The following is a 25,229-nucleotide window of genomic DNA, read 5'->3' as shown; positions in this document are numbered from 1 at the left end:
AGCACAGCCTGGTGGTGAGAGGCAGACAGAACCAGTACTGCGCTCTGATCGACTCCGCCGGCTCCACAGAGCACAGGCCGGCAGTGGGAGGCGGGGAGAGCCAGAGCTGTACGCCCTGCCGAGCTAAGCTGCATGGGGCTGCAGCCCTGGCTCTCCCCTGCCTACCGCCACTGGGCTGCTTCGAAACTCGAAACATTTCGAAATGTTCAAAATATTGTGAGTGCCCTCATTTTGTTTCAAAGCTGTTTTGATGCTTTTTGTTTTGTTTCGATTTCACTGTTTGGAGCTTAAAACGCATTGAAACAGCTTTGAAACAAAACACTTAGCAAAATTTCGCACAGCCCTAGAACCCACCCGCTGTTGCCGCTGTCTCCAGCTAAGCCCAGCACCCTGCCTGGCCTGGCTGACAGCTCTGGAGCTCCCTCTACTCCCATCAGCTACGGGCAGCAGTAGTGATGGGCAGGAGAGGGGGGAATTGGAGGGAAGATGACTTTAAAAAAGTACCTAGTTGCTGCTCCTGTGGCATGATCCAAAACGGGGGTGGGGGAGGGGGAGTCGCAATAAAATGTAACAGGTGCTGCCTATCTTAAATAAAGGGGGAAGGGTATGATTAAATTCTAGTGATGACTGTAATAGATTTTGACTTAAAGATGAATCTCTGAAGTTCAGTGATTGCAATATTTTTATTAATATGGTCAAGTACAATTATATTTATATTTAGCAATAATTATTTCACTGGCAAGGACTGAAGAAGTCACTGCATTTTCCATCAGGCAAGTTTCAGGACTTCTGTCACCATTACTCCTATGCCATTGAAGATTTCATGCAGAGGGGCCTTACACGTGAAAGCGCAGGTAGTTAACTATTCTGTGGGCAGCATACTCATGGGTTTCAGTTACATGTTTACAAATGTATTTGCATCCAAGTTCTGCTATAGCAGATGCTGTTTCAGCATCAGGAAACCTGTTTAAAAAGATTTTAAGTAACAGGGAAAATATTTTAGCTGCAAGACTTGGCAGCTCAATTTGAACATAAAATATTTAAGTTGCTTTTTTGACAGTGATAATGTCAAAGAGAGGGGGTCAATCTGGGTCATATTTCTGAAACCCACAGACATCAACATAGGAAAGTATTCCTGCTCTGCTGCCCTACTCCCTCTGGACAACTGATCTGATGCCCTTAAAAGGCAAATTTTGCATCTACCAAATAATCCCATGAGCTTTATAACTGCAGAACTCGACTTACTAACCATCTTTTGCTAAGCTGTGTCATGGGAGAAAACTCCCTGGTGTTCGTTGTCTAGCAGGCTTAAAGACCAGACAACACGGGTGAAGGGGTAACTGCAGTTTATTTACTCGAGTAAAGACCATAAAACAGCAAAGAGGTAAAATGGCCCCGACTTAAGGGTGAGGCAGTCTTATATACATTTTCTAACAAAGAAACTACAAGGTTATTGAATATGCAATACTTATGGTAATCATCTCCTTACATGGTGCATTACAAATCTCAGTACTTTTCCAGAAGAAAAAGTTAGTGTTATCTTACACATTCCAATCTGTTTCCCTGTGCTTTGCTGTACCATCTTCTTCCCTCTGGGCCCCCCTTATCTTATCTCACTCCTAGCTGCAGCTGGTACCCTGTACACAGACTTAATTTCTGCTTTTTCTAACAAAATGGTTAAGACACTTGACATAAGAAAATGGCTGGCTTAGAGATCATTCTGTCTTGTGATCAGCAACATTACTAGGCCACAGGTCATGCCTAGTATTTAGCTACAAAGCTAATACTATTTAATAATCTAAATTATAGTTAACAGTATACTACAGAAAACTATTTTATTTCAGGGTAAAGACAAACTTGCCCATCACAGCTGACGAGGAGATGCTAAGCATACCATCTGGCACTCAAAGATTCATTTCCCTGGGGCAATGCTGTCTGTAGTGCCATTTGGTGCTTTTCTGGTCCTTCACAGATGTTTCACTTGGGTGTACAAGAAGCTCACTTTGTTCTGAGAATGGGCCAGGAGGGGGTGATGCAATTAATTTAGGCTCTAGAACAGGGGTCCATGGCATCTGGCACGCAGGACTCCCCACAGGTCTGGAAATTTGGTGGTGGGAAAGCAGTGGCAATTAAGTCTTCCATCCCTCCCCTGCTGCCAAATTTTCAAGCCTTATGTGGCCACATCAGGGCATAGCCTGGGCTGTTGCTATGCGACCTGATCAGGGTTTGGGCCACTGCTGTGCAGCCACACTGAGGCCTAGGCAGGGCACGGCCATTGCTGTGCAGCCCAACCTGGGCCCAGGCAGGGCCAGGCTGTTGCCACATGGCCAGATTGCTCCCTGCCCCCCCCCTCCCCCCATACCTAGAGCAGGCCTTCTCCCCCACGCCCGCCCCATGCAACCAGATTACGTAGGCTGCTCTGCAAGGCCAGATCAGGCGAGCTGCTCCAGCCCCATGCAGCCAAATGGACCCAGGTTGTTTCTGATCCCTGCATTCCAAATGTGGACACCACCATGCCTGCTCCACATGCTGGGTTGGGCTCACTGGCCAGATCCGGCCTGCAGAGGCAAAAACGTTGAGCACCACTGATCTAGAGGATTTCTGATAGGAGTCTCATAATCAGTGGTTAATTCTCACTGAAGCAGCACAAACTCCAGTAAGGGCATCTACCCACACTCCCAAACTTGTCCCACCCAGAAAGTAATCTCTTTAAAACTCTGAGAACAAGATCATCAGCTAGGGCTAAGACTCTGCTAAAACTACTTGACTCTGCCATTTGGGTGCCTGCCAGAAGCCAAGTGCAACAGCTTGGCAATATCAGAAGCATCACATCAATGGTCCATCTAGTCCTGCTATGGCCTTAGAGCAGATGCTTCCCAGAAACAGCAAGGACAGTGCAAACTGAATAGTTCTGGAATACCAAGCCACCAGGGGACATCTCTTCCTTACTGCAGGCAGCTAGTGGTCAGATCAACCTGTGAAGCATGAGCTGTTATAAACCTTAGGCAGACAAGGTTCTTTGGGTGAATCTGATACCTTTTATTAGATCAACTTAAATAGTTGGAAAAAAAATTTTAAGCAAGCTTTCGGGTTCAAAAACACTTCATCAGGCTGAGGAAGTTTCAGCAGTTGGTGTGTGCTCTTCCTGGATGGAATGAAAAGTAAAGATGCCAGAGTCCGGCCTGGTATGTATGCAAGACAGGTAGTCAGTGAAGATGTAGAATGAGGAGTCAATGGGTGAGAGAGAGGCTGGGGGAGGGGGAGAAAAGGGGGATGAATAATGGAGAGGTACCTGGGAAGGCAGATGTCAGGCAGGTTATAATGTATCATAAATCCAGTGTCTATATTTAGTCCATGATTTTTAGTATCCAGGAGGTTGATGAAGTGGAGGTCGTAGGCTCGTCTCTGGGAAGCGTTGTGTAAGTTTCCTTTGAGGGTCAGGACTAAGAGATTGGAGACAGAGTGGTTTTCTTGTGAGAAATGTGCCCCCCCCCCCCCCCCCCAGTATATCAGATTCACCCAAAGAACCTTGTCTGCCTATGTCCTTAGACCGACACGGCTACAACCTACATCCCGTTATATCCCTTACACACTTTTCTTTCAAAAAATTCTGTCTAATATAACTTTAGATGATGGTGCCAGATAGTAAGTAAGTAAGTGGGTGAGGGCTATGTTGATGAAGGCTTTGTGCATGGAAAGCCAACTGGCTACACACATGCAATCTTTTTGTCCCAAAAGTCCAGTTCCTGCTGCTACAAGAAATCGAAGAAACAAAATAAGAGAAAGAGTGGGACTAATACTGAGTTATTTTGTGCACAGAATGAGATTCTCTGAGCAAGGGGAAATGGAGCAATCAGAAATTCAGGGATATTTATCCCTTTCTTACCTTCCATCCACCTTTTTATCTTGACCAACCTTGACTTCACAGCCTGGAAAAACTAGCTGCTAGCACTGAGGATATACAGCACAAACCAATGGGCTTCTTCGCACTATGGAAAGCCTGAAGAGTAGACTACAAGCTTACTGACAGTACAGTTCTCCCCAGCCACTACCCAGGAGCAGAGATTCTTTGCTACACCAAATCCACTGGTGGGGGGAAAGTGCACAGAGCGCAAGGGGAAATGAGAGTCCACCCAGGTCTTAAATATGATTAAGCACACCTGACAAACAGCAGCCTAGAGAGCTATGCTACTTTTGGTGGGCAGTAATCTCTGTCTCAGTCCCTGTTTGTTTTCTTTAGTACAAAAAGCCTGAGTCTTAAAGGAAGGGCCAGAATTAAGAGCTGCAGATTATACAATGACGGTGCATCCTCTAGAGTTTTTGCCTTGGAAGTCTTAATTCAAAATATAAGCAATTATAAAAGTTTACAGTTTCCTTAAAATCTCTTTGAATTTTACAGATTAAACTGAATTATCTGTGTTTTTCTTTGTCAGAGGCTGCAAAAGCCAGCTATGTTATACTTAGTATATTGGGCTGTACCCCTTGTGAATTATGGAAGTATTTGCTATTAAAAAATAACCATAAATTTGTACCTTTTGAGGTGGATTATAATAAATAACCCCCTGTCTGTCCTTAATCTTCATTCATTGTACAAATATTGTATTTTTTCCAGCAATTTTGTTTTCTGAATTTACAGCCGTCTACATTATCAAAGAAAGAAAAGGTTATTACCCAGTGTAATTATCTGTTATTTTTGATTCCTTGTGGAATGCACACAGCATTGGCTTTCCTATGATAAATGATAACAGTCATGCAGAGACTTCTTGAGGGATTTTAAGAAACAACATAATGCGGTTTTGCATTTTTAATTTCTTGCTTTCATCCTATTCCCGTTGCTCATTTGTGTGTGTTATCTTGAAGGGTTCAAAAGATTTTATTTTAAAATGAATACTGGTTGTTCCCACCTGACAGCCATTCTTCCCAGCTCCATCCAGCTGGTTTCTAACAGGGCGTGAAATTACAGTGGAATTTGTTAACCTGCTCGTGAGCCCTGGATCCATGGTGATGTCACCAACTCACCACAGCCCTGGAAACTGGGTTCTTCATGAAACACTTGTGCTCCCTCTACCGGCCCTACAGCAGAAGACACTATGATAATTTAAAAATGAAACATCCACACCCAGTTCCAAAGCTAGCATTTTAACTGAATCACAGATGTTCTAGAAAGGAATCTCGAACAAGTCACACAAGCTCTAGGTTTAAGGTCCCTTTCTGTAACTAGAAGTAATAATTACCCCTTTTAGAAAACATCTTAAGAACTTCAGATGAAAAGTTCCATACAGGCGTTAAGTATCACTGTGCCATGTGTGGTAGGCTGCACACTGACTGGGCAGGTACACAGTTTGTACACATATTACGTATCCTGGGAGAATGTAAATGACAAAACTGTAGCTGGGCAAAAATCCATGACTGGGAGGGGAAGAGGAGCAGCCCCTCCATGTTTTAGGGCACTTAATGGCCCTTAGTGTTCGGGCACTTACACAAGATTCATAAATTCATAGATGTTAGGGTCAGAAGGGCCCTCAGTAGGTCATCAAGTCCAACCCCCTTCCCTGGGCAGGAAAGTGCGCTGGGGTCAGACGACCTCAGCTAGGTCCTTGTCCAGTCTCCTCTTGAAGTCCCCCAGAGTAGAGGAGAGCACCACCTCCCATGGAAACCCATTCCAGATTCTGGCAACCTTTACTGTGAAGTTCTTTCTAATGGCCAACCTAACTCTGCTCTCCATCAATTTGTGGCCATTGTTCCTAGTTACGCCAGGGAATGCCCTAGTAAATAGAGCATCTCCTATTCCCTCCTGCCCTCCCCTGATGAGTTTATAGGCAGCCACAAGATCACCTCCCAGCCTTCTCTCGCGAAGACTGAAGAGATCTAGGTCCCTCAGTCTCTCCTCGTAGGGCCTTGCCTGCAGGCCTCTGGCCATGCGAGTGGCCCTGCGCTGAACCCTCTCAACATTCTCCGCATCCTTCTTGAAGTGCGGCACCCAAAACTGGACGCAGTACTATAAAACCCTACTATAAAACCAAACGAATGGCCACCCTACCCTCCCACCACACACACCTTAAAACAAAATTAGGATCTTTATTACAAGACACTCAACCCGCAGCCTCAGAAAAATGACAATGTGGTATTGGCATACTGACAGCAAGAGACCAAACACTTGGTCCCTGCCTTGGTAGGGGATTTGAGTGAAATATTCCTAGATGCTAGGTAACTATGGTCCATACTAAGAAGAGTCCCCAACTTCCCTTCCCCATCCAACCAAAGTGTCAAGCAGACTATACTAGCAATCAATTTAATCCTGAACTGATGACCGAGACTCACCACACAGGAACCAGAGGAGTTTCTCAGTACCACTGGAGTTGCAACACAACCTGGCCCATGATGGCTAACATCTGATATTTCAGAGGATAGCAAAAAACCCAAAAAAACCAACCAAACAAACAAAAAACAACTCATGTATGCATGGGGTAGGGTGAGAGATCTTGCTGTTCCTTAACTAGCAACATATCAGACTTATCGCCATATTTGGGGTCAGGAAGGTATTTTACTCCATGATCAGCTTGGTATGAACTGAGGAGGTTTTTGCCTTACTCTGGTAGTGGAGGGCATGGCCCTCTTCTTGGATTTCTTGAGTATTTTTTAACAACCTTTGCAACAACAGCAGGACATTGGCTGCTGTGGTCCCCCTGCTTTACCCACAGGAGTTTAGAGCATTATGTCCTGCAGTTTTGTCATGGCTGACTATGTAGTTAGACCAGCAGTTCTCAACCAAGGTGCCCTGAGATCCTTTCAATGGTGCCATGCAATGTTAGCACAGTTGGGTGTGCAAACACTGCTCACAAAACAAACCCAGAGATTCCAATTAGGGATTCAGGGTATTAACAATGCTCTGACCTGCAGAGGTCTTTCCGAGTTTCCTGCTGGCATTTTCTGAATCGCTCCCTGAGTCTAAAATGGCTGGGAACCACTTAGACAAGGGATTTGCATAGAATGGTTTGAATTGGGATGATCCTGCCTCAGGCAGGGAGTTAGACTAGTGATCTCTGGAGGTCCCTTCGAGCCCCACTTCTGTATGAACAGAACTTCTGCGGGAATATGATCAGCCTCTAGGGTGTGCTGAGGGTACATTAAGCGAATGGGAGAGATACGCATCTCTGTGGGTAGAGCAGGATTGTACCCTGAGACAAGACATACTTCTTGGGCTAGAAAAACATGTAAGGGGTGACGGTGGATCTGTGCCAAAGACTTTATGACCTGTGGATGGTTGGAGTCTCCGTTTTGTTCCAAATACAGTCTGTGCGTGCCATGCAAGGGAGCATTAACCTCCTTTCCGAGGTTTGGTTTCCTGAATAACAACAGAGAACATACATCTCATTTCAGGTGGCCTTTCCAAGCTTGGTTTTATACAGGCATTCCCACAGGACCTTCTGTCTCTGTCCCAGATTCCCTGTCACCACAGGTCCCTGATCACCATCCTTATCTCCTGGCAGATTTGACAAGCCGCACCTGCCCTGGTGACCAAGAGGAATTTAGACAAGGGGTTGGCAGAGGTGGTTTGGAGAGCAGTCTAGGTCACCGTTTCTCTACACAGGGGTTGTGACCCAAAACTAGGTTGCAAGAACAGATGAAAGGGTCACAAACAAACTTTAAAAATGGATTCTTCTGTAAAGAAGAAAACCATGGGAAGCCATGGCTTTTTCCTTGCAGACTGGCAGAGTTCCAGCTTGCCCCACACACTGGGGGGCTGGGGGCGGGAGACAACGGGTCGGAAGTGAGGGGCACTGGGTTGGAACTAGGCATGGACATTTACAAATGGGTCCTGGTACAAAAAAGGTTGAGAACCACCAGTCTCGGTGACCTATGGAGGTCCCTTCCAGCCCCACTTCCCTGTGCTTTGGGCTGAAGTGAAGGGGACTGGGAAAGCAGCTGGTGGGTGTTCAAACACAAGCCTTTCAAAGCCAGCCTGGAAGGTGAGGGAGCCTGTGGGAAGTCAGTGCCACTGGGCTGTTTCTGGCCTGGCAGACTAGCTGTACCAGAGCTTCCCTGACTTGCGGGGGCCCAGGGCCAAAGCAGGCTGCCCAGGAGAGAGGGGGCTGACTCTGCTACCCTCCAGCCCTGCTGGGTGCCTTTGCAAAGCTCTCCGCCCCCACAGACACCTGCAGCCAGGTCTGCGCTGAGCCCTGGGGCTGAGTGTCTCCAGCACAGGGCAGAGCAGAGCAGTGCATGTAAGCGGTGTGACCAGGGTGGGGGGGCAGGGTGCTGCAGGCTGGGCGCTAGGGATTGCCCCTGGCTCCTACCTGAGCACCGCCCTGGCTGGGATGCATCAAGGCAGTCGAGGCCTCCTGCACTTCACTACCATCAAAGACACCACAGATGGCCAGCACCACTGCCGGCCAGCACCACTGCCACCCACTTGCCTATGGCTGTCTGCCCCACAGCCAGCTCCACTCTGCGCCCCCTGGGCCCATAGGAAATGGCTGCCTCCCCCTTTCCCTGCAGCTTCTGGTACACCATGGCATACGTGCCCTGCAGAGCACCCTGGGGGCACGTTCCAGACCGACACCCCCCACACCCCAGGCGCAACTGCCAGCTGCTGGGCACCCTCAAAAGGACCCAGGGGCTGCCACAGGTGCTGTGATTGGTTCAATCCTGAGTGCAGGCACAAGGAAGGGGCTCAAATGTGGCAAGAGTTGAGCATGAGCTCAAGGGATGGTAACTCCACCTAGCAGGGACCCAGGATGTCCCTTCCCTGGAAGACAGGCCCCTGATGGCAAGGCAGCACAGTCATGCTAGCCATTCTAATCCTGCCTACCTTCCAGATTGGATTATTCAGGGGGTACTCAGCCCCTGGCCCCTGAGTGAAAGCCAGCTGCCAGGCCTTGGCATCTGGACCTGCAGGGCTCCCTGAGGCTCTGGAAATTTGGCAACAGAGGAGTGGTGGAGGCATGAACTGCTGTTCCCCCACTGCCAAATTCCTAGACCTATGGGGAGTCCTGCTGCCCAAATAACATGGGCCTATGCACCAGATCAAGCCACTGCATTTCAGACTTACGTGGCTTCACCACCAAAAATATTTACATATTTCATTTTGGTCTCAATGAATGTAATTATTAATGGAAACTACGACTGAACAGCTGCAGAACACCTGTTCCTTTACTTCTCTATGAGAACTTTTTCCATTTTTAAAACATTTGTTAACATGCATTCCCTTTCTACCTTCTCACTGAAGTGGGACAGAAGCCACAGTCATTAGGAGGACTGTTACCTTACTTGTTTAACGATGTTAGCCATTTATTCTAAGTGCTCTAAAATTCTCACGCTTGTCTTGGAAACTACTGTGCTGAATGAGGTCTAAGGTAGGGTTAGTGGTTCAAATGTGAGGTTGTTTTGGGAATATAACACCAAAGTAAAATAAACTTCCACATGCTAGGAAACATAATATTAAGATACACACAATTCCACTTAACTCTGCCCTGTTTGAGTGATGCCCCACTTCACTCTTTGACAGACAGAGTGTGTGGGGACAGGCCATGGCCAGACCTAACATGTGGCCCCAAACCTGGCATGCCAAATCACACCAGTATGCAGGGTCTGGCTATGGCTGGACCAGACGCACAAGGTCTGATCCGATGTTGGGGTCAGGCATGCTGGATTGGACCAGTGCACTGAATCAGGCTGCAGACAGAAACAGTATCTGATCCAAGCCCTCCTACATAGCTGCAGACCTGGCACATGGCCCTGACAGACTGTGGCGTCAGACCCAGCATGTGGCCCCAGCTCCAACACACCAGATCAGGCCAGTGCACATCTGTAAAAACCAGGGTGTGTATTATATTCATAGACATGGTATATGTGAGAAAATACAGATCTTCTTGCTGGGTACATAATTGATGCATTAAAAATCATCTCATACACCCCCCCCCCCCCTTCCTCTACTTGTGGACTATGTTTCTCCTTTGAAAAGCTGTCACAAGCTTGGGTCCAATAGCTGCAAGCTCAAACAAGCACAATGTGTTTCCTCACCTATGCTATAGTACTGTAAAAACTGTAAATGAATGGTAATATGCATCTTTCAGGAATTCTTGGATCTGCCTTTGTAAGGCTGCGGAAGCTTCCGTGTATTTTTCAAAATGAAAACTGCAGACTCTTAACTCTTGTTGAACTATCTCCACGGCTGCCACTGTCTGAGCATACCATGCAGGAATCAGTCAAAATACTGGATGTGAGCTGCAATCCATCTCTGCTCATAACTTTCTGATTTGATGGTGGTTGTTTATATGCTGGTAGATAAGTGTCTGAACACAGGAGGAGGACACTGAGATGTGTTTCTCAAGAGAGGTTTTAATCATGTAGAAGCTGTTACTCCTTTGTCAAAGGTCCCTTTGCCGAGACTATTAAATCATTATACGTTGATGCAGCTATACAAACCTCCCCTCAAGTTTCAGCTGTTAGAGAAATGCCTTTCTCTTTCTGCTTCCTTAAACCCTTTTCATACAGAAATGGGAAAAGCATTTGGCTTGTACTGAAGAATCACTGAGCTCCTATTTTAAGGTTTTCAGCTAAATTGAAAAAATTATTATTAGACAAAGAAAAAGTTTGAAGAGCATGAGAGCGATCAAATGAGCAGCCTGACCAGTTCCCAGAAGCTGTAGCCACTCCCAGCTCTTCTTGGAAGCTTGTTTGTTGACAAAGGGCTTGACAAAGCTCCATAAATTGGATAAAAGCCTAAAACTAGTCTCCAGCTAATTAACTAGACAGCTGCAGTCTGAGAAATAATAAAGAGCAAGCACGTGAGCATTTTAGCTGCAGTATATTTATTCCAGATTTCATGAACTACTTAGGTCCTGTACTACTGTTACATGAATAGGTAAGCATACAGAACTGCATACAAGCTGTTTTTCACAGGGTGCAATAAAATTAGGTACAAAAAGCTGGCTGCATTGGAAGATCTAACAACATTGCCATCTTAGAGTCCTTTCTATGTACACTCTTAGCAGCCTTAGCAATAATTTTACATGTAATATCATATTTTGATCTTGACACAGGTCTGAGATTCACTTGCTGTCATGCAGTAGTCTGGTAAATAGGGCACTGGACTAAGAATCAGGAGATTGATATTACATTATAATTCTAGCTAGGAAAGCAACGTGTTATGTGAACTTGGTGTGCCACCTACCTCCCTCTGGCTCCCTTACTTCATAAATCACTTCAAGATCTACACAGACGTGGTATACATACGCTAGGAATATTAAATATATTCAAACACATAGAGTCCCTTTTTTTCAGAAGACAGAAAAAAAATATTAACAGTCAGTATTAAACTGCTACCTGCAAGGTAAGAAACGGATGTAAATAACTGCACACTTTCTTTATAAAATATGATCTACTGAACCTTCAGCATAAACAGCACACACAAAATGTTAAAAAGAAGTAGTTATCTGTGTTAATCTGAAGTCAGCAGTCCCATGGCAAGGAAGTTTGGTGCCTGAGGCAAAGCCCACCGCCCCATTCTTGCCCCGCTTAGATTCAGGGGGCACATGCCCCCACTATGCTTGCCCAGGAGTGCACGCAGCAGTGGCAGCCACCCTCCCCCAACCTGTGCGCCCCACCCCTAAACAAGCCATTTGCTGCTCCATCCTGCTCCAGCTGTGCAGCACCTTTTGGTGCCCCTTCGCTTTTGCTCCTGGGGCGGTCGCCCCGCTCACCCCCACCTTGCTATAGCACTGGAAGTCAGGCAGAAGGCAGAGTAGTTTGTCTACAACGTGCAAATCTAAATCAGAGATGCAGAATGTTTTGTAAGCAGCAGCTACTTATGAAAGCTTATGGGCTTCACCCACTCATGCTTCCAGGTTGGCACAATTGGCCATGGGGGACTGTGGGGATCACTTCTCCTGGAGCCCATCCCCCATGGCAAGATCGGTCGCAGGAGGCACCAGTCATCCATGCTTTTTCCTACACTGAAATAGGCAAAACATTATGCAAATAAGCCTTTTTCTCATTTACTTTATATTGCTCACTGTAACTCGCAAGCGAGTGAAAACTGGGTCATCGAAGTTGAAGCATGTTTTGAGGCAAGCACGATAAGAAAGGGCTGCCAACAAGCCCCGAAGTCAGTCAAGGGTCCCTGACAAGTGACTTAGGGTTCGGCGTTTGCTGCACCCAGTACTACCTCCACACTCCCGTGCACGTGGAGCAGGCGCACTACCACGGGCTGCGCACGGCACAGGGCCAGCAGGTACCGCGCGCACACAGCGACAGGACCACCACACCGCTACAGCTCCTCAGCTTTCCACGGCGTGGGGTCGGGGCGGGCGCTCGCGCGGGTCACGTGCCCGCCAACCCCGTGACGCGCCGCCCGGGCAAATGGGGGGGTCACGTGACAGGAGCACGACGGAGTTGGTGCTCAGGGAACTGCCCAAGTGAGGGGAGGGAGCTGCGGCCGTGCGCAGCGGCCATGGCGGCGCCCTACAGAAGCGGGCGGCAGCTGCTACTGCTGCTGGTGCCGCTGCTGCGGGCGGTGGAGCCTCACTCTCAGCCGGGGTGGCCTGTGCCTTACAGGTGAGTAGCCGCGCCCCCACAGCAGTGCGTCGGGGGAGCGCGTGGCGCCGGCGGGGCGGAGGGGGCGCTGATTGGCCCCTCCAGGTTCTCCCGGGCAGGGGGCCAATGGAACTTCCCCACCCGAGGGGGGTGGTTCGAGAACCTATGCGGGGGCTGCTGGGTGTCACGAGATGGCAGCGCTGGGGGCGGGGCAGGGGCGGCTCCTGCTAGGCCCATCTTAGCCTTCTGGGCTCCTCTCCCAGAAGCCCCTGCAAGTAGTGTGTGTCACTGTGGCTGCAGGCGGGGTTGCTCAAGGACCCCTGGTGATGGCGAGAAAGTGAAGCACCCTCCTGTGGCCACTGGACTCAAGGGTCTGAATCCTCCAGCATTAGGCCCGGGCTTCGCACCTGGAGAGGTGGAGACCCGCTGGGCTGCAAATCCACAGTGCCCAGCTCAGAGCCTGGGGTGACCTGGGCAGTGTGGGACCCTCCCGCCACCCCGTGCCATCTCTGGCTGATCCAGAGTGAATCCTGCAAAGCCAGTGCCAACTGGGCCCTGAGACGTGGTTTCTGGTCAGTTCAGACCTAACTAAGCTGGCAGGCGACCAGCGACCCTAGTTGTTCTTTTTACTGGGTCTAATCGGGTACAGGCAGGGTGGAGAAGTAACGAGCAAAGAGACCTCTGGGCCTTTGATAGACTCCGCCTCACGCATTGCAAATGTGCAGAGCTGTGGTGCCCAACCTTTTGGCCGCACGGGCCAGATGAGTGGGGCTGGTCCAGTCCTCAGGCCAGGGCGGGCACTGGACTGCCTTTGCCTGGCCCCACGCACCCAAATTGGGCTCTGCACTGTTACCGGCTGGTCCTGCGTGCTAGGATCAGCCCCTGCAAGCCCTGTGCCACCCCAGCTTGGATCTACGTGCTGGGATTGGGCCCTGCAGTGCCCTGTGTGCCTGGTTAGTGAGCAGGGCCATGCTGTCCAGCCCATGGTGCTTCCCACAGGTCCAGAAATTTGGCAGCAAGGTAGTGGTGCCACTTCTTTACTGCTGCCAAATTTTGGGATCTATGGGGAGACCCAGAGGTCAGATGACACAGCACTGGGGGCCAGAACTGGCCCAGAGGCAGGAGGCTAAACACCCCTGGTCCAGATGGAAATGCTGGCAATAATACAGCTAAAGCAGAGATCAGCAGCTACAGCCTGTGGGCTAAATCTGGCCTGTGGAGTCACTGGATCTAGCTCATGGAGTCTGGGGCCTCCAATTGCACCCATGTGTGGACAGGCAGCAGAGAGAACTGGCAGCCACAGGCAGCCAGGTCCTGGCACCTGCACATCTCAGATCAGAGCTGGGACGTTCTGGCCCACTGCCAGAAAATGTTGCCAACCCCTGAGCTGAAGGCCCTGTTCTGCTTTCCGTTTTGAACTATTTTCTTTAGAAATTGGCTCTCCTATTTAAAATAATGTGACTGTTACTATTAACAAGTCCTTGCTTTTCAATGGCACCATGTTCAGTTTATGAGTAGGAGGGCAGGTGTCATAGACTTGACCTGGAATATGAAAATCAAGCTGTGTCTGTTCTAGCTGGTACATCATTATCTTTTAATTCCCATGGTTGTAAATAAAAGCTGTGGGTACTTGACGTTACAGAAAATGGGGTTAAAGTACCGAGACTCAGCTAACGGTTCTGGTGATAATGCATGAAGCAGAACAAAATACCTGCTTCCAATTCCAGAGCTGTAGGACCAAGGAAAAAATATCTGTATTTTAATAATCACTGTATGAAGTGAGAGGCTGTGATGCTGGATAAGCTCAGGAAGTTCATCAGTTGAGGATGAAAATGATTTTTTTTTTTTAAGTAGCCACGTTTAAATTTTCCCACATTGATTTTTAAGCATCCACAGACACATTTGTTCCAATGAATATGAAATAGTAGTAGTGCATACATACACAGAAGCTTTAGTATACATTGCCTGATTTTAATCAACATGGCTATATTTTGCCCTGGAAATAGCCATTTGAAATATTAGGCTCCAGTTGTGCATGTATTTAATTTTGCTCTGGTCAATACAGGAAACCCTTGCTATTCACGGTTTTGAATATTTGCGGTGCGCTGCACCAGCCCATGCTCTTTCACCGCGCAGTGTGATGACACTTCGTTCCTGTGCTCCACAAGTAAGGGGTGGTTCAAGAAATTTAAAAAGAGGCACAGCCTACATAATGTGAAGTTGTTGGACCATGAAGCGGCGCAGGATTATCCCCCACAGCTTCTTAAAATCATTGAGGAAAAGGGTTACAAGCCCAAACAAGTTTTCAACGCAGATGACACAGTACAGTATTCACGGACTTCCCCATTCATGGGGATCTCTAGAATGTATCCCCCGCTAATGGCAAGGATCTCATATACTGCTACTGGTTTCATTGTAGTAAATTAAAATGTGATCCTTGGATTGCATATAAGTTGTAACAGGCACACACACACATGCGCGCAGACACACACGGCTTAAAGAAACTCAGGAAGGATATTTTTATTAGGAGAGTATATAGGACAGCCTCACACTGCTCCTTCCCATAGTTGGAGCTTCTAAAACTCTGTGCAGGATAGGATAGGAAGCACAGAATTTAGATCAGGGTTTGGCCATGCTCCGGAGCATGGCACATGAAGATATTTTGCTTGGCACGCACGCCTTGGGTGGATGGTGGGGGAGCTCCGAGGGGCCCAATGCTTCTTGTGGCAGAGCAGCCCCTTTCCCGCTGTCCACACCAAGGTGTGTGTAGACCTGCCACCAGCAATGAGCCGGGCCAGGACTAACGAACTTGGTGTGGCTGCTTGCAGCCTCCCAACTGTGTGCTGCGAGGGGCCTGGGCCTGGGCTCTGTGGCAGGCGGCAGGGCCTTAATTTTCCTGTGCATATTTCCTGGCTCACCATGGCTACACCATTACCCAGGGCATCTTTACATGTGTTCCAGGGTAAGGGTGCTTTAATTAGAGCAGCTCTTGGGAAGTGCTCTGATTCAAGTGCCCGTAGCATCTTGCAGGGGTGTAGGTTGTAGCCGTGTTGGTCTAAGGACATAGGCAGACAAGGTTCCTTGAGTGAATTTGATATCTTTTATTAGACCAACCCAAATAGTTGGAGAAAAGTTATTAAGCAAGCTTTCAGGTTCAAAAACCCTTCGTCAGGCTAAGGAAGTTTCAGCAGTTGGTGTGTGCTCTTCTAGTTCTCCAACTATTTGGGTTGGTCTAATAAAAGATACCAAATTCACCCAAGGAACATTGTCTGCCGTAGCATCTTGTGTATTCAGCATTCCGCACTTCAAAATGGCAGCAGGGGCACTTTAACTAAAGCTTATTCAACAAGCTTTAACTAAAGCACCTCCCACCACCGTTTTGAAGCAAGTGGATGCTGAATATACGTGACATCAATTAATCGAGTCTGCTCTGACACATTCAAATTAGGATGTGCTGGAATAGGTGTCAGGCGTGTGTACAGGTGCCCTGAACACTACCGTTAAATAGCTTGCTATTGCAAGGGTGTGAAGAAAAGAGTGTTTAAAGGGTGCAACTTGAATGTTCCCTTTGAAAAAAGGCAAACAAGCCTTGAGTGAAATATAGTGAATTAGAATAGAAATTGAGGGACAGCAGGGAGCTCTTGCATTGGAGAAGTCACAGCGTTCCTGAATGTTCTTTGTGTTTCATGTACAGTAATGTGCAGGGATCAAAATGAAACACCACTAAAATATAGATATATGTATAGTGCCATTTGATTTTGATCTTGGAAAATGTGGATTTTGGGTTACTTTTTTAAATCTGAAAATTGGGGATATTTTTTTATCAGAGAAAACCAGGGGATCCCTGGAATGTGTTCTGTTGTGGTGTTAATATCTAAAGAGAATTAGGTTTTTTTTCTGTGTTTGTGGGGGTTTTTTTCAAGTTTTAGTGGGAAAGAAGAAAGTTCCTATGAAAAGATTCTTAGGGGTTTTCTTCATAGAGCAAATTACTGGTATAGTTATTCCAGAATAACACACTGGCATCCAAGCCGTTTGAGGATAAAAGTGACGTTTTTCCTGGCCTAGAGTTTCCATATGGAAGTTGGTCTGGAATAGGTTTGATGTCTATACAGGAAAACAGACAAACCTTAGGTCCAACTTTTAAAATAGATTTCAACTTCTAGTCTTGTGCCCATATTTTTATAAGGCAAAGTCAGTTGAAAGAGCAAATCTATTCCAGTGGGATTAACAGTACTCCTTGCTTGCTAGACAGCTACATTCTGTTGCCTGTATCCTGACACTTCAGCTATAGTTTTTAGCTCCAATACTTTAAAACATGCATCAGAGTAGTTTGGGGAACTCTCACATATTGTGTTTGTAGGGTTATGGTATTTATTTGGACCTCACTTTCAAAGGCACTGCGTGTGCACCGCTGGCTTTCATTGATTTTTGTGGGTATTCTAAAACTGGGCTCAGCTTAAAATCAGTCCATGAGAGGCTGGTGTTGATGCTTGGACTCTTAAAACAAACATTCTGTGAAATCCTGACTTTCCTTTGAAATTAGACTAATATTATATACTTTTGTTTTTTGATGTAGACGTTTTGATTACCGCCCTAAATCAGATCCCTATTGCCAAGCTCGTTATACTTTCTGTCCTACTGGTTCTCCCATCCCAATAATGAAAGATGAAGATGTTATTGAAGTCTATCGGTTACAGGCTCCAGTGTGGGAGTTCAAATATGGGGGGCTGCTTGGGCATTTGGTAAGATTCTCTCTCCATTTAATAAAAATCCTTTTTGGCAAACCAATTAAATTTAATAGCAAGTGTCAAGTGGCAGTTCATTTATTCCAGATTTAAGTATAGAAGCTTATGCAATGTCATATTTTAGTACGTTTGCAAGAGGAGTATTGGAGGTTGTGGACTAGAATTACTGCAAGGATATCAAAAATGCCAACCTTGGAAACAATTATAGTGAAGTAATCTGAATTAGACTGAGAAAACAGCACCACTCAGCACTGTTGACAGAATCAAACTTGCTGTCGAGTCTAAGATGTTGCCTGACAGTGCCAACAATAGCAGTATGTTGTGTGCATTTACAGATATTTATTTGCTTTGCGCTGACTCTGCCATTGCTGACAAAGATCAATTTAAATTAATCTTTTATGGCAATCTCTGGTTAGTGTTTAGGAAAGATCTCATTAGGTCCATACTTTTTTTTAATAAAAGAAAAATTTATAGTATGCGAAAATTGACTGGAATTAGATGTTGGATGCACATGGTTGTTTGATCAATTTTCATGACTTTAGCTTGAATCTTACAATATTTGATGTTCCTATTAAAGCCTCAACTGGAGTCATGTGAATACAAAAGATCTCAACTTTACTGGTTTTGTAAATTACATTTCTGGCCCTTATACTAGCAGGAATAAGATTAAAATGTGAACCCTAAATGTTAAATATATATGTGGTAAGCAAAGAAAATAAAACACTTATTGATAAATTGAGGAGTTTCAACACTAATTCAATGACTTTAGGAGTCTGAATTATGATTTTTGAATGCTTGATGTTTACACTGACATGCTTACGTAATTGTTTAATTCTTTTTTTAAAGGAAAATCCTATTTTACTTTTAAATATCGTTTTTATTACTTGGAGTAGCATTGGGTTCCCCTGAAAGAGCTTCATTTGTTGATTCTTGCAGTTCTTTTACAGCTTGCGGGTGTGGGTGTTAAAAAGCAAGCGGTAGTTTGATTCCTAATTCTAGCTGAAAAGCCACCCTGTAATAATGACTGACTGTGGGCTCTCAGTAGGCAACTGGAAGTAGGCAGATGATGCAGAGAAATGTGATCGATAATGCTTTTATATAGTGTAGAGACTTCCATTTCACAATAGACTCCTATTTTTCTAAACTTCTGTACAATGCAAACTGAGCTTAGTTTTACCAGCTTTTTCTTTGCATAACCTTTCCTCAGAAAATTATGCATGATGCTGTTGGCTTCAGGAGTTCTCTAACTGGCAGAAACTATACAATGGAATGGTATGAACTCTTCCAGCTTGGGAACTGCACCTTTCCACATCTCAGACCTAATATTGATGCACCATTTTGGTGTAATCAGGGAGCTGCCTGTTTTTATGAAGGAATTGATGATGCACACTGGAAAGAAAATGGAACCTTGATTTTGATGACCGCAATAACAGGTAGGATTAGGAATCTTATGGTGACTCTTACCATAGTGTGTAAAGTCATGCATTCAGGTCAGGCAGTATCTTTCCGTTCACTTTTTGTAGGTCACGTGTAGTATGCAGTGACTGATGCTAGTGATTTGAAATTGAAGTGTTACTTTAGCAGTTTTCTTAATATAGGAAATAATACGATAATGCTGCCTTTTGAGCAACCCACACTGAAGAGATGCTGTTAAATGAGAGTTGCTTGCTATGTCACATTAGAGCCTGCCCAATACACTCAAGCCTCTCAAGTGTAAAAATAGCAAAACAGCTTATACAAAATCATTCTGGACTCTTTTCATACATTTGCACTAGAACAAAATCTCCAATGCAATAGATGCAAATGCAATAGATGAATGTTTAAATGGAAAAAACTGAGAAAATTGTGTTGTGATCTTGAACAGACAAGTCATAACTACATGTATTGTCAAGAATATCAACATCCATTCAAATCTCTTTCCATCCTCCTGAAAGTTCAGAATCACAAAGCCACACCAATAAACCAAACAGCAGTAATGGGCCTCCCTGTCAGATGTTGCAGGACAAATAGAGCATTTACACCTTGTCTTTTTGTACTGCTTACCAAAATACCTCCTTGATGTATATTGTGTGCATTACTCAGAGTTCAAAACAGCCTCTCCTGAAAATTGAAATCTTGAAATAAAAAAGTACATGCCCACTCTGACACATGGTGCAGAGACTGAGCTTGGCACACAATGAGGAATCTGCCTTTGTGAAACTTTCTGACTTAAGACTTCAAGCTGATTAAATCAAAACATGGGCAGTTGCAAAGCATTCATTTCGGACTGGCAAGGGAAAAGAGCAGAGCCATGTGGTGTGCTTGAAGGGCACCACTCCCAGGCACAGTAAATTGGCCTAAGAACTCTGTTTCAGCTCTAAGCTGAACCCCGCACTGGCAGACATGTCAAGTATTTGGGGATGCTTATGAGCCTGACTTAATGACTGCTTCATGAGTGTACTATGTGAACATTTGGGAGGGAAAAATAGCGTTCCAATTAAAGAGGTCTCTTACTGAAAATACACAGAGGCATTTATTGACTTCATCCTTGCTCTTTCTAGTCTCATTTCATGGCCCTGTCCACCTTTTGCCAGGGCATTTTTAATTTTACAGCACATATAAAATTCTGAAGCTAAAAAATATATTATTTGCAGGTTCAGTTAGGCATCTTTTGGGCAAGAGGCATAAAAAGTTCAGCCAGATACTTTAAGTTGGATAAAGGTTTTAGAATAATGAGAAACAGGATCTTAGAATGGAAAATGTTGGTTAGCCTTAGTTAGAGACAGCGCTGTCAGCTCTATGTATAACTACATGCATAAAACAGAAGAGGGAAAATCATTAATTATAAGCATGGGGTGAATGGTGCTAAACCTGGAGCAGTAGCTCTTGAGGGGACAGAAATAAGCAATTTAAATATTATTTCCCTAAATGAAGAACCTGCCCACCAGGGGGTTCGTTAGCTCTCCTAATTTTCATGCAACTCCTTGTTATTATCCAGGTGAGGCTTTGTAGATGCATGTATTGTGCCAAGATATTGACTTCTCTGAACAAAGGATTTCATAATGCAATTTAAGTTTTCTAGCTAACTGGTTTCTGTCTGTTTGTTTTTCATAATGCTTCTAATTTCCCTGTTGTCTCTTACAGGAATTATGTTTAACCAAATGGCAAAGTGGGTAAAATATGACAACGATACTGGCATTTACTATGAGACCTGGACAGTTCGAGCCAGCCCAGACCAGCAGTCTGTAGTATGGTTTGAATCTTATGAATGCTCTAAATTCGTATTAAGAACATACCAGAAGCTGTCTGATTTAGGAGCTGTTTTTAACAACATACAAACAAACTACACCACTATAACTTTATTCAGTGGGGAGCCCATTTATTTGGGGAATGAAACATCTATTTTTGGACCTCCAGGGAACAGGACGATGGCTGAAGCCCTAAGAGACTTCTACTCTCCATTCAAACCTCCTCGGGCTGTCAAAGAATTCTTCTGGAATCTCTTAAAAATAATTGATCGAGTCATCTTGCAGCAGAGGTTTTACCTTTTTTACAACTTAGAATATTGGTTTTTACCAATGAAATCTCCCTACATCAAAATAACTTATGAAGAGATTCCTTTACCTAACAGAAATAAATCTGGGTTTGGTTTGTAATTATGCTTTAGGAACCAAAAATGGCACTTCTCCAATGCTTCTTCTAGCAATGAAGAATTGTTTGTAGTATTGGTAACATTGCCATGGAGCTAGCACCTACGTTAAATTCTGCCCTGGGGAGCCTCTCTTTGATGTTGGTTGTATAAAGATGTTTTCTGTTCTGCCTTGGCTTGGATAAGGAGAAATTCCATTTTCTCACTAGCTCCACAACAGAATCCAGAAATTTCAGCTGGTTGGGACCTTTTGTTGGTTATGTGGAAGGACTGGACAGTTATCTGATTCTTTTTAAACCAAGAGACAGGGATCAGATTCAAATAAGCAGATCCAGGGCTTGTCAGTTTGCAGCAACAAGACAAAGCCACATTTTGAGGAAACCAATGTACATTTCATGTTTGAAGAACTCAGACCAGCTTGCTGTCTTTTGGCAGAGGACAACAGATAGCACTGCTGAGAACTACTTACAGTTTTCAGCTGTCATGTTTGATTCTTCCTGCAACATAGTGTGGTGTGTTTGGACAGCTACCAGCCTAACTGGAATTACTAAAGATGGTATATATAAAGCATATGTAGAAAGAGTGGTTCTCACTTGGATCCAGTATTGGAACAGATCATCTTAACATGAATCACTTCACGGCCCTCTTCCATCAACAGGCAATAAGCATGAAATTCTTTCCTCCTCAACTTAAGCCAAAGAAAACAGTCATTTTTAGATCTGTGCTTGAGATGTGTATCCTTCTTAGATTGCTGTTTGTGAAGGAATTTTTCCAGGCATGCTACCTTAAAGTGAGAAGAAAGAATTAAGTTAAATAAATTAATAATAATAATAATAATAAAGGCCAGAATCTAGTGACTGTCAGAGAAGTCTGTGAACATAGGACACTTGTATATGTGACGATCATCATGATGTACACATGACAAAAATGTCATTTGTGTGGCTTAATAGCATCACACATTACACGTGAACCAGTTTTGGGGATTTTAGATGAGTTTGCATCACTGCAAACTAAACTATATCCTGATGTTGCAAATTGCATAGCTGTCAACTTGCCTCCCGACTGCAGGAGAAATGGGCAGGCTCCGCAGAAAAAAAGGATCAGGCAGGCCCCTTGCCTTTTCTGCCTTCAACAGGTCCTGCAGCTGACAGGACGGATTGGACTGCCCCAGAATGTGCTGGCTTGCATGGAAATGCAGCAGGAGAGTGGCTGGGTGTGCTGGCAGCTGGAAAAGGCAGCGGGGACGGTGCACGGGGCATGGGTGCTGACAGCCAGAAAAGGTAATGGGGACGGTGCGTGGGGTGCTGGAAGCCCTGTCGGGCTTGAGGAAATATTGGATTGGGCACCTCCAAGCTGGGGCAGCACCCAGCCAGCTAGCAGCCTGTCTGGGCTTCAAGCGTCCTACACACTGTCCCTGGTGCCCTCTCTGGCCACCAGCAAACCCAGCTAACATCCTGTCGTCTTTCCACATTGCCCCAGGGGCAAGCCAGCCTGCTCCCAGGCGGCCCCAGGCATCCTGCCAGGCAAAGGAGCCTGCTGAAGGCAGAAGTGGTGAGGGGCCAGATCAGATTTTTTTTTTCTTCAGTGGAGACTGCCTGCCTTTCCTGCAGCTGAGGGGCAAAATACCGGGCCAAGCAGCCCCTGAGCTGCAGGGGCCTCAGTCCTTCTCTCCACAGCAGTGGTGGCCCCTGGGGCTGCCCCAGCTTAGAGTTGGATCAGGCTGGGTGCTGCCTCCAAGCTGGGGCAGCACCTGGCATACTAGCAGCCTGCCTAGGTGGCTCCGCCACTGTGGAGGGAAGGACCAGGGCCCCCCGCAGCTCACTAGCTGCTTGGCCCACCTGTAGCTCACCCCCCAGCTGCGGGCAGGCTCTGACTCAAAAAAAAAAAAAAAAAAAAAGAAAAATCAGGCTCAGGCTGTAACGCAATGGAAAAATTGAAACTGGCTTCAATTAAAAACCCACTGTTTCAATTTAGGGGGCATAGAATAAAACCCTGAGGACTAAACCCCCGTCATGCGTACAAGTACCCTTACTGTTTTAGTTCTAGCATACCTCTTAAAAAATGCCTAATGGAGATATAAATTACATCAGTGTTAATGTGCCATGCTAATAATGCTTGTAAGACTTTTTCTATTTTTTTTCCAAAAAAATATATACAAATGTATTTTTTATATATAAAAAGAAAACACAAATTGTATTTAAATATTAATAGATCTTAAAATGGTTAGTTCTGTTAGGATAAATATTAGAGATATTGGGACTCTTTAATAACCTTTTTCCTGTGCGGGTCACTGCCTGAATCAGCAGTTATAGACATGTCTATTAAAGGCACCATTTCAATTGGGACTATCAGGTATTAAATGGGATTTGATCAAGAGCTGGATCCATTCATTATAGGTCATAGGCACAATTGGGCTACCTCAATCCAAAACCTGCTCTGTTGTTGCCTAAGCCTCAGCTTGAGGCACCTAAACTCAAACTTGAGTTAAATAGGGAGGCATCTAGACTTCTGCTTCTGTGCATGCCCACACCTGCCCTGCTCAGAGTAGCTTAGCACCTCGCTCATGCCTGGTCGGGATCCAGAAAGGAGACATCCCCCCCAGCTCTGTCCCCTGAGGGACTCAGCTGAGTAGGCGTGCTCAGAACATGTTCAACAGGCCCCAGTAGGATTGGCCCCTCAGAAAATGCTTATTTTAGAAACCCGACTGGTAGAAGAGGAACCCATCATTTGCAATAAGCTAGTCAGGGGTAGGCAACCCTTGGCATGGGTGCCAGTGTATGGCACGCAAAGGCATTTTGCTTGGCGCACACGCCTCGGGGCAGATGGCAGGGAAGGGGCTGGGGCTGTGCTGCCACAACAAGGATCAGGCCCCTTGTGGCTCCCCTGCCATCTGCCTGTGGCATGCCAACATCTTAGCAGTTGAGGTTGTGGGTGTTTTTGGTGCTCTGACCAAAAACTTTGCCAACCCCTAAGCTAGTGGTTAGAGATTTCTGTGAAGTGGAAATGGAGCTTTAAACCTATTTTTTCTGCCTCCCCTCCCCCCCCCCCCCGGAGACAAGGCCCTAAAAACAGTACACAGGCTGTTTTGGGCAGGGGTATGTTCCTTTCCTGAAGCTGTGCTGCACTGCAGAAAGGAATGCAAGTTATGGGGGGCAGAAAAGCACCATTCAAGCAAAAACATTAGGGTTCTTCAGTGAGTTAAGTAATCTCATGGGGGGGGGGTACAGGGAGAAAGATGGGGCTTTGACACCCTTATACTGAAAAGGGAAGTAATACAGTTCTTCCACTTGTTGGATGAGTGCTGTACCTACTAAACACTTAAGTAAAAGGTGGATGGCTTCCTTTTCTGGCGGCTATGTTTTAAGAGAAAAGAACAAGCTCTGGTCACTTCTTTGCAGTAGAGGACATGAGTATCTACCTTCAGAAGAGGATCCCAGGTGGACAGACTTGCCTGCCTGTAGTCTGAAGTCAAGTGTTAGGTCCAGAGAGTGGTGAGGTGGAAGACGCATGAGATAACACGATAACAGCTCAGCATTACTTATTAGATAGCTGAAGGTGCCTCCCAGCCTCAGTACATAGAGTTTTTGGATCATGCTTCTAAGGTTATAATTTTCTCTGCACTTTAAAGGAAACCTAACACAGGTTTCAGATTCCTCTTTGGGGGCCACATGCTTGTAAGTTTGGTGCTAGGCCATTTAACATTTAGTCACCTTAAGTCAGAATTGGACCTAACCCAAAATGACTTTGGGGTCCCTAGCAGTAGGTCCTCTACAGATTTGAATGTTCAAGTCTCACTTGGAAAAGCTATTAGAGGCATTTTGTCAGTTGCAGTTAGAGTGGAAATCATGATCCCGGCTGCTGTCTCATATTGTGTATGTCTCCAGTAATTAGGAGCTTCCTAAGGTTGTGAATGTTTATCAATGAAGAATTGTCCTTAGCTAATTTAAGCTTGTAGTTTGCTTACTTGCTTCTGTAACCACCTACTTCAAATGTGTAAATTTTTAATTAAAAATATTTGGTTTAAAGAGACTGTGAGCAGTAGTATTCTTCCCTGCACTGTAAAGAAACACTTGGTTATAAACATTCAGTTAAGAAAAGAGCACTTGTAGAACTGCCAGAAGAAGCTAATAAGGTCCCATGTCTGGGCTGAATTACATGGGAACTTCCCCTACTTTCCATTCCCTACAAGCCATGCACTTTCCCTCTCACTTAATTTTGTATGTTTCTCTAATATTTTTTTAGACAGCTCCCCCCACCACAAGGATCAGGTGTAGTCATGCTACAAAAACTGCTGGGAACAACTAGAACTTTAGCAAGCA

The 25,229-nt window shown here is 45.5% G+C and overlaps 1 protein-coding gene and 1 pseudogene across 1 annotated transcript; one reads left to right on the top strand and one right to left on the bottom strand.

The window, feature by feature from the left end:
* Positions 1-769: 769 nt before the first annotated feature.
* Positions 770-10,069, bottom strand: LOC102567752 (glutamine amidotransferase-like class 1 domain-containing protein 3, mitochondrial; annotated as a pseudogene).
* Positions 10,070-12,266: 2,197 nt separating this feature from the next.
* Positions 12,267-24,939, top strand: CLN5 (CLN5 intracellular trafficking protein). The gene is made up of 4 exons (XM_006263690.4): positions 12,267-12,558; positions 17,114-17,279; positions 18,490-18,715; positions 20,406-24,939. Exons 1-4 carry the CDS (start codon positions 12,455-12,457, stop codon positions 20,915-20,917), a joined length of 1,008 nt encoding a protein of 335 aa, XP_006263752.2. The 5' UTR covers positions 12,267-12,454; the 3' UTR covers positions 20,918-24,939.
* The last annotated feature ends 290 nt before the right edge of the window (positions 24,940-25,229 follow it).

The sequence above is a fragment of the Alligator mississippiensis genome, chromosome 1 (genome assembly GCF_030867095.1).
Source record: "Alligator mississippiensis isolate rAllMis1 chromosome 1, rAllMis1, whole genome shotgun sequence".
NCBI classification, from domain to species: domain Eukaryota; kingdom Metazoa; phylum Chordata; order Crocodylia; family Alligatoridae; genus Alligator; species Alligator mississippiensis.
The sequence above is the reverse complement of the archived record's forward strand: the minus strand, read 5'-3'. Positions and strand labels throughout refer to the sequence as shown.

Excerpts from the sequence above, each read along its gene's own strand:
- CLN5 (XM_006263690.4), top strand. The coding sequence starts at position 12,455 with ATGGCGGCGCCCTACAGAAGCGGGCGGCAGCTGCTACTGCTGCTGGTG. Across the intron at positions 17,280-18,489 it reads GGGGGCTGCTTGGGCATTTG|AAAATTATGCATGATGCTGT; the intron begins GTAAGATTCTCT and ends ACCTTTCCTCAG. Across the intron at positions 18,716-20,405 it reads TTTGATGACCGCAATAACAG|GAATTATGTTTAACCAAATG; the intron begins GTAGGATTAGGA and ends TGTCTCTTACAG.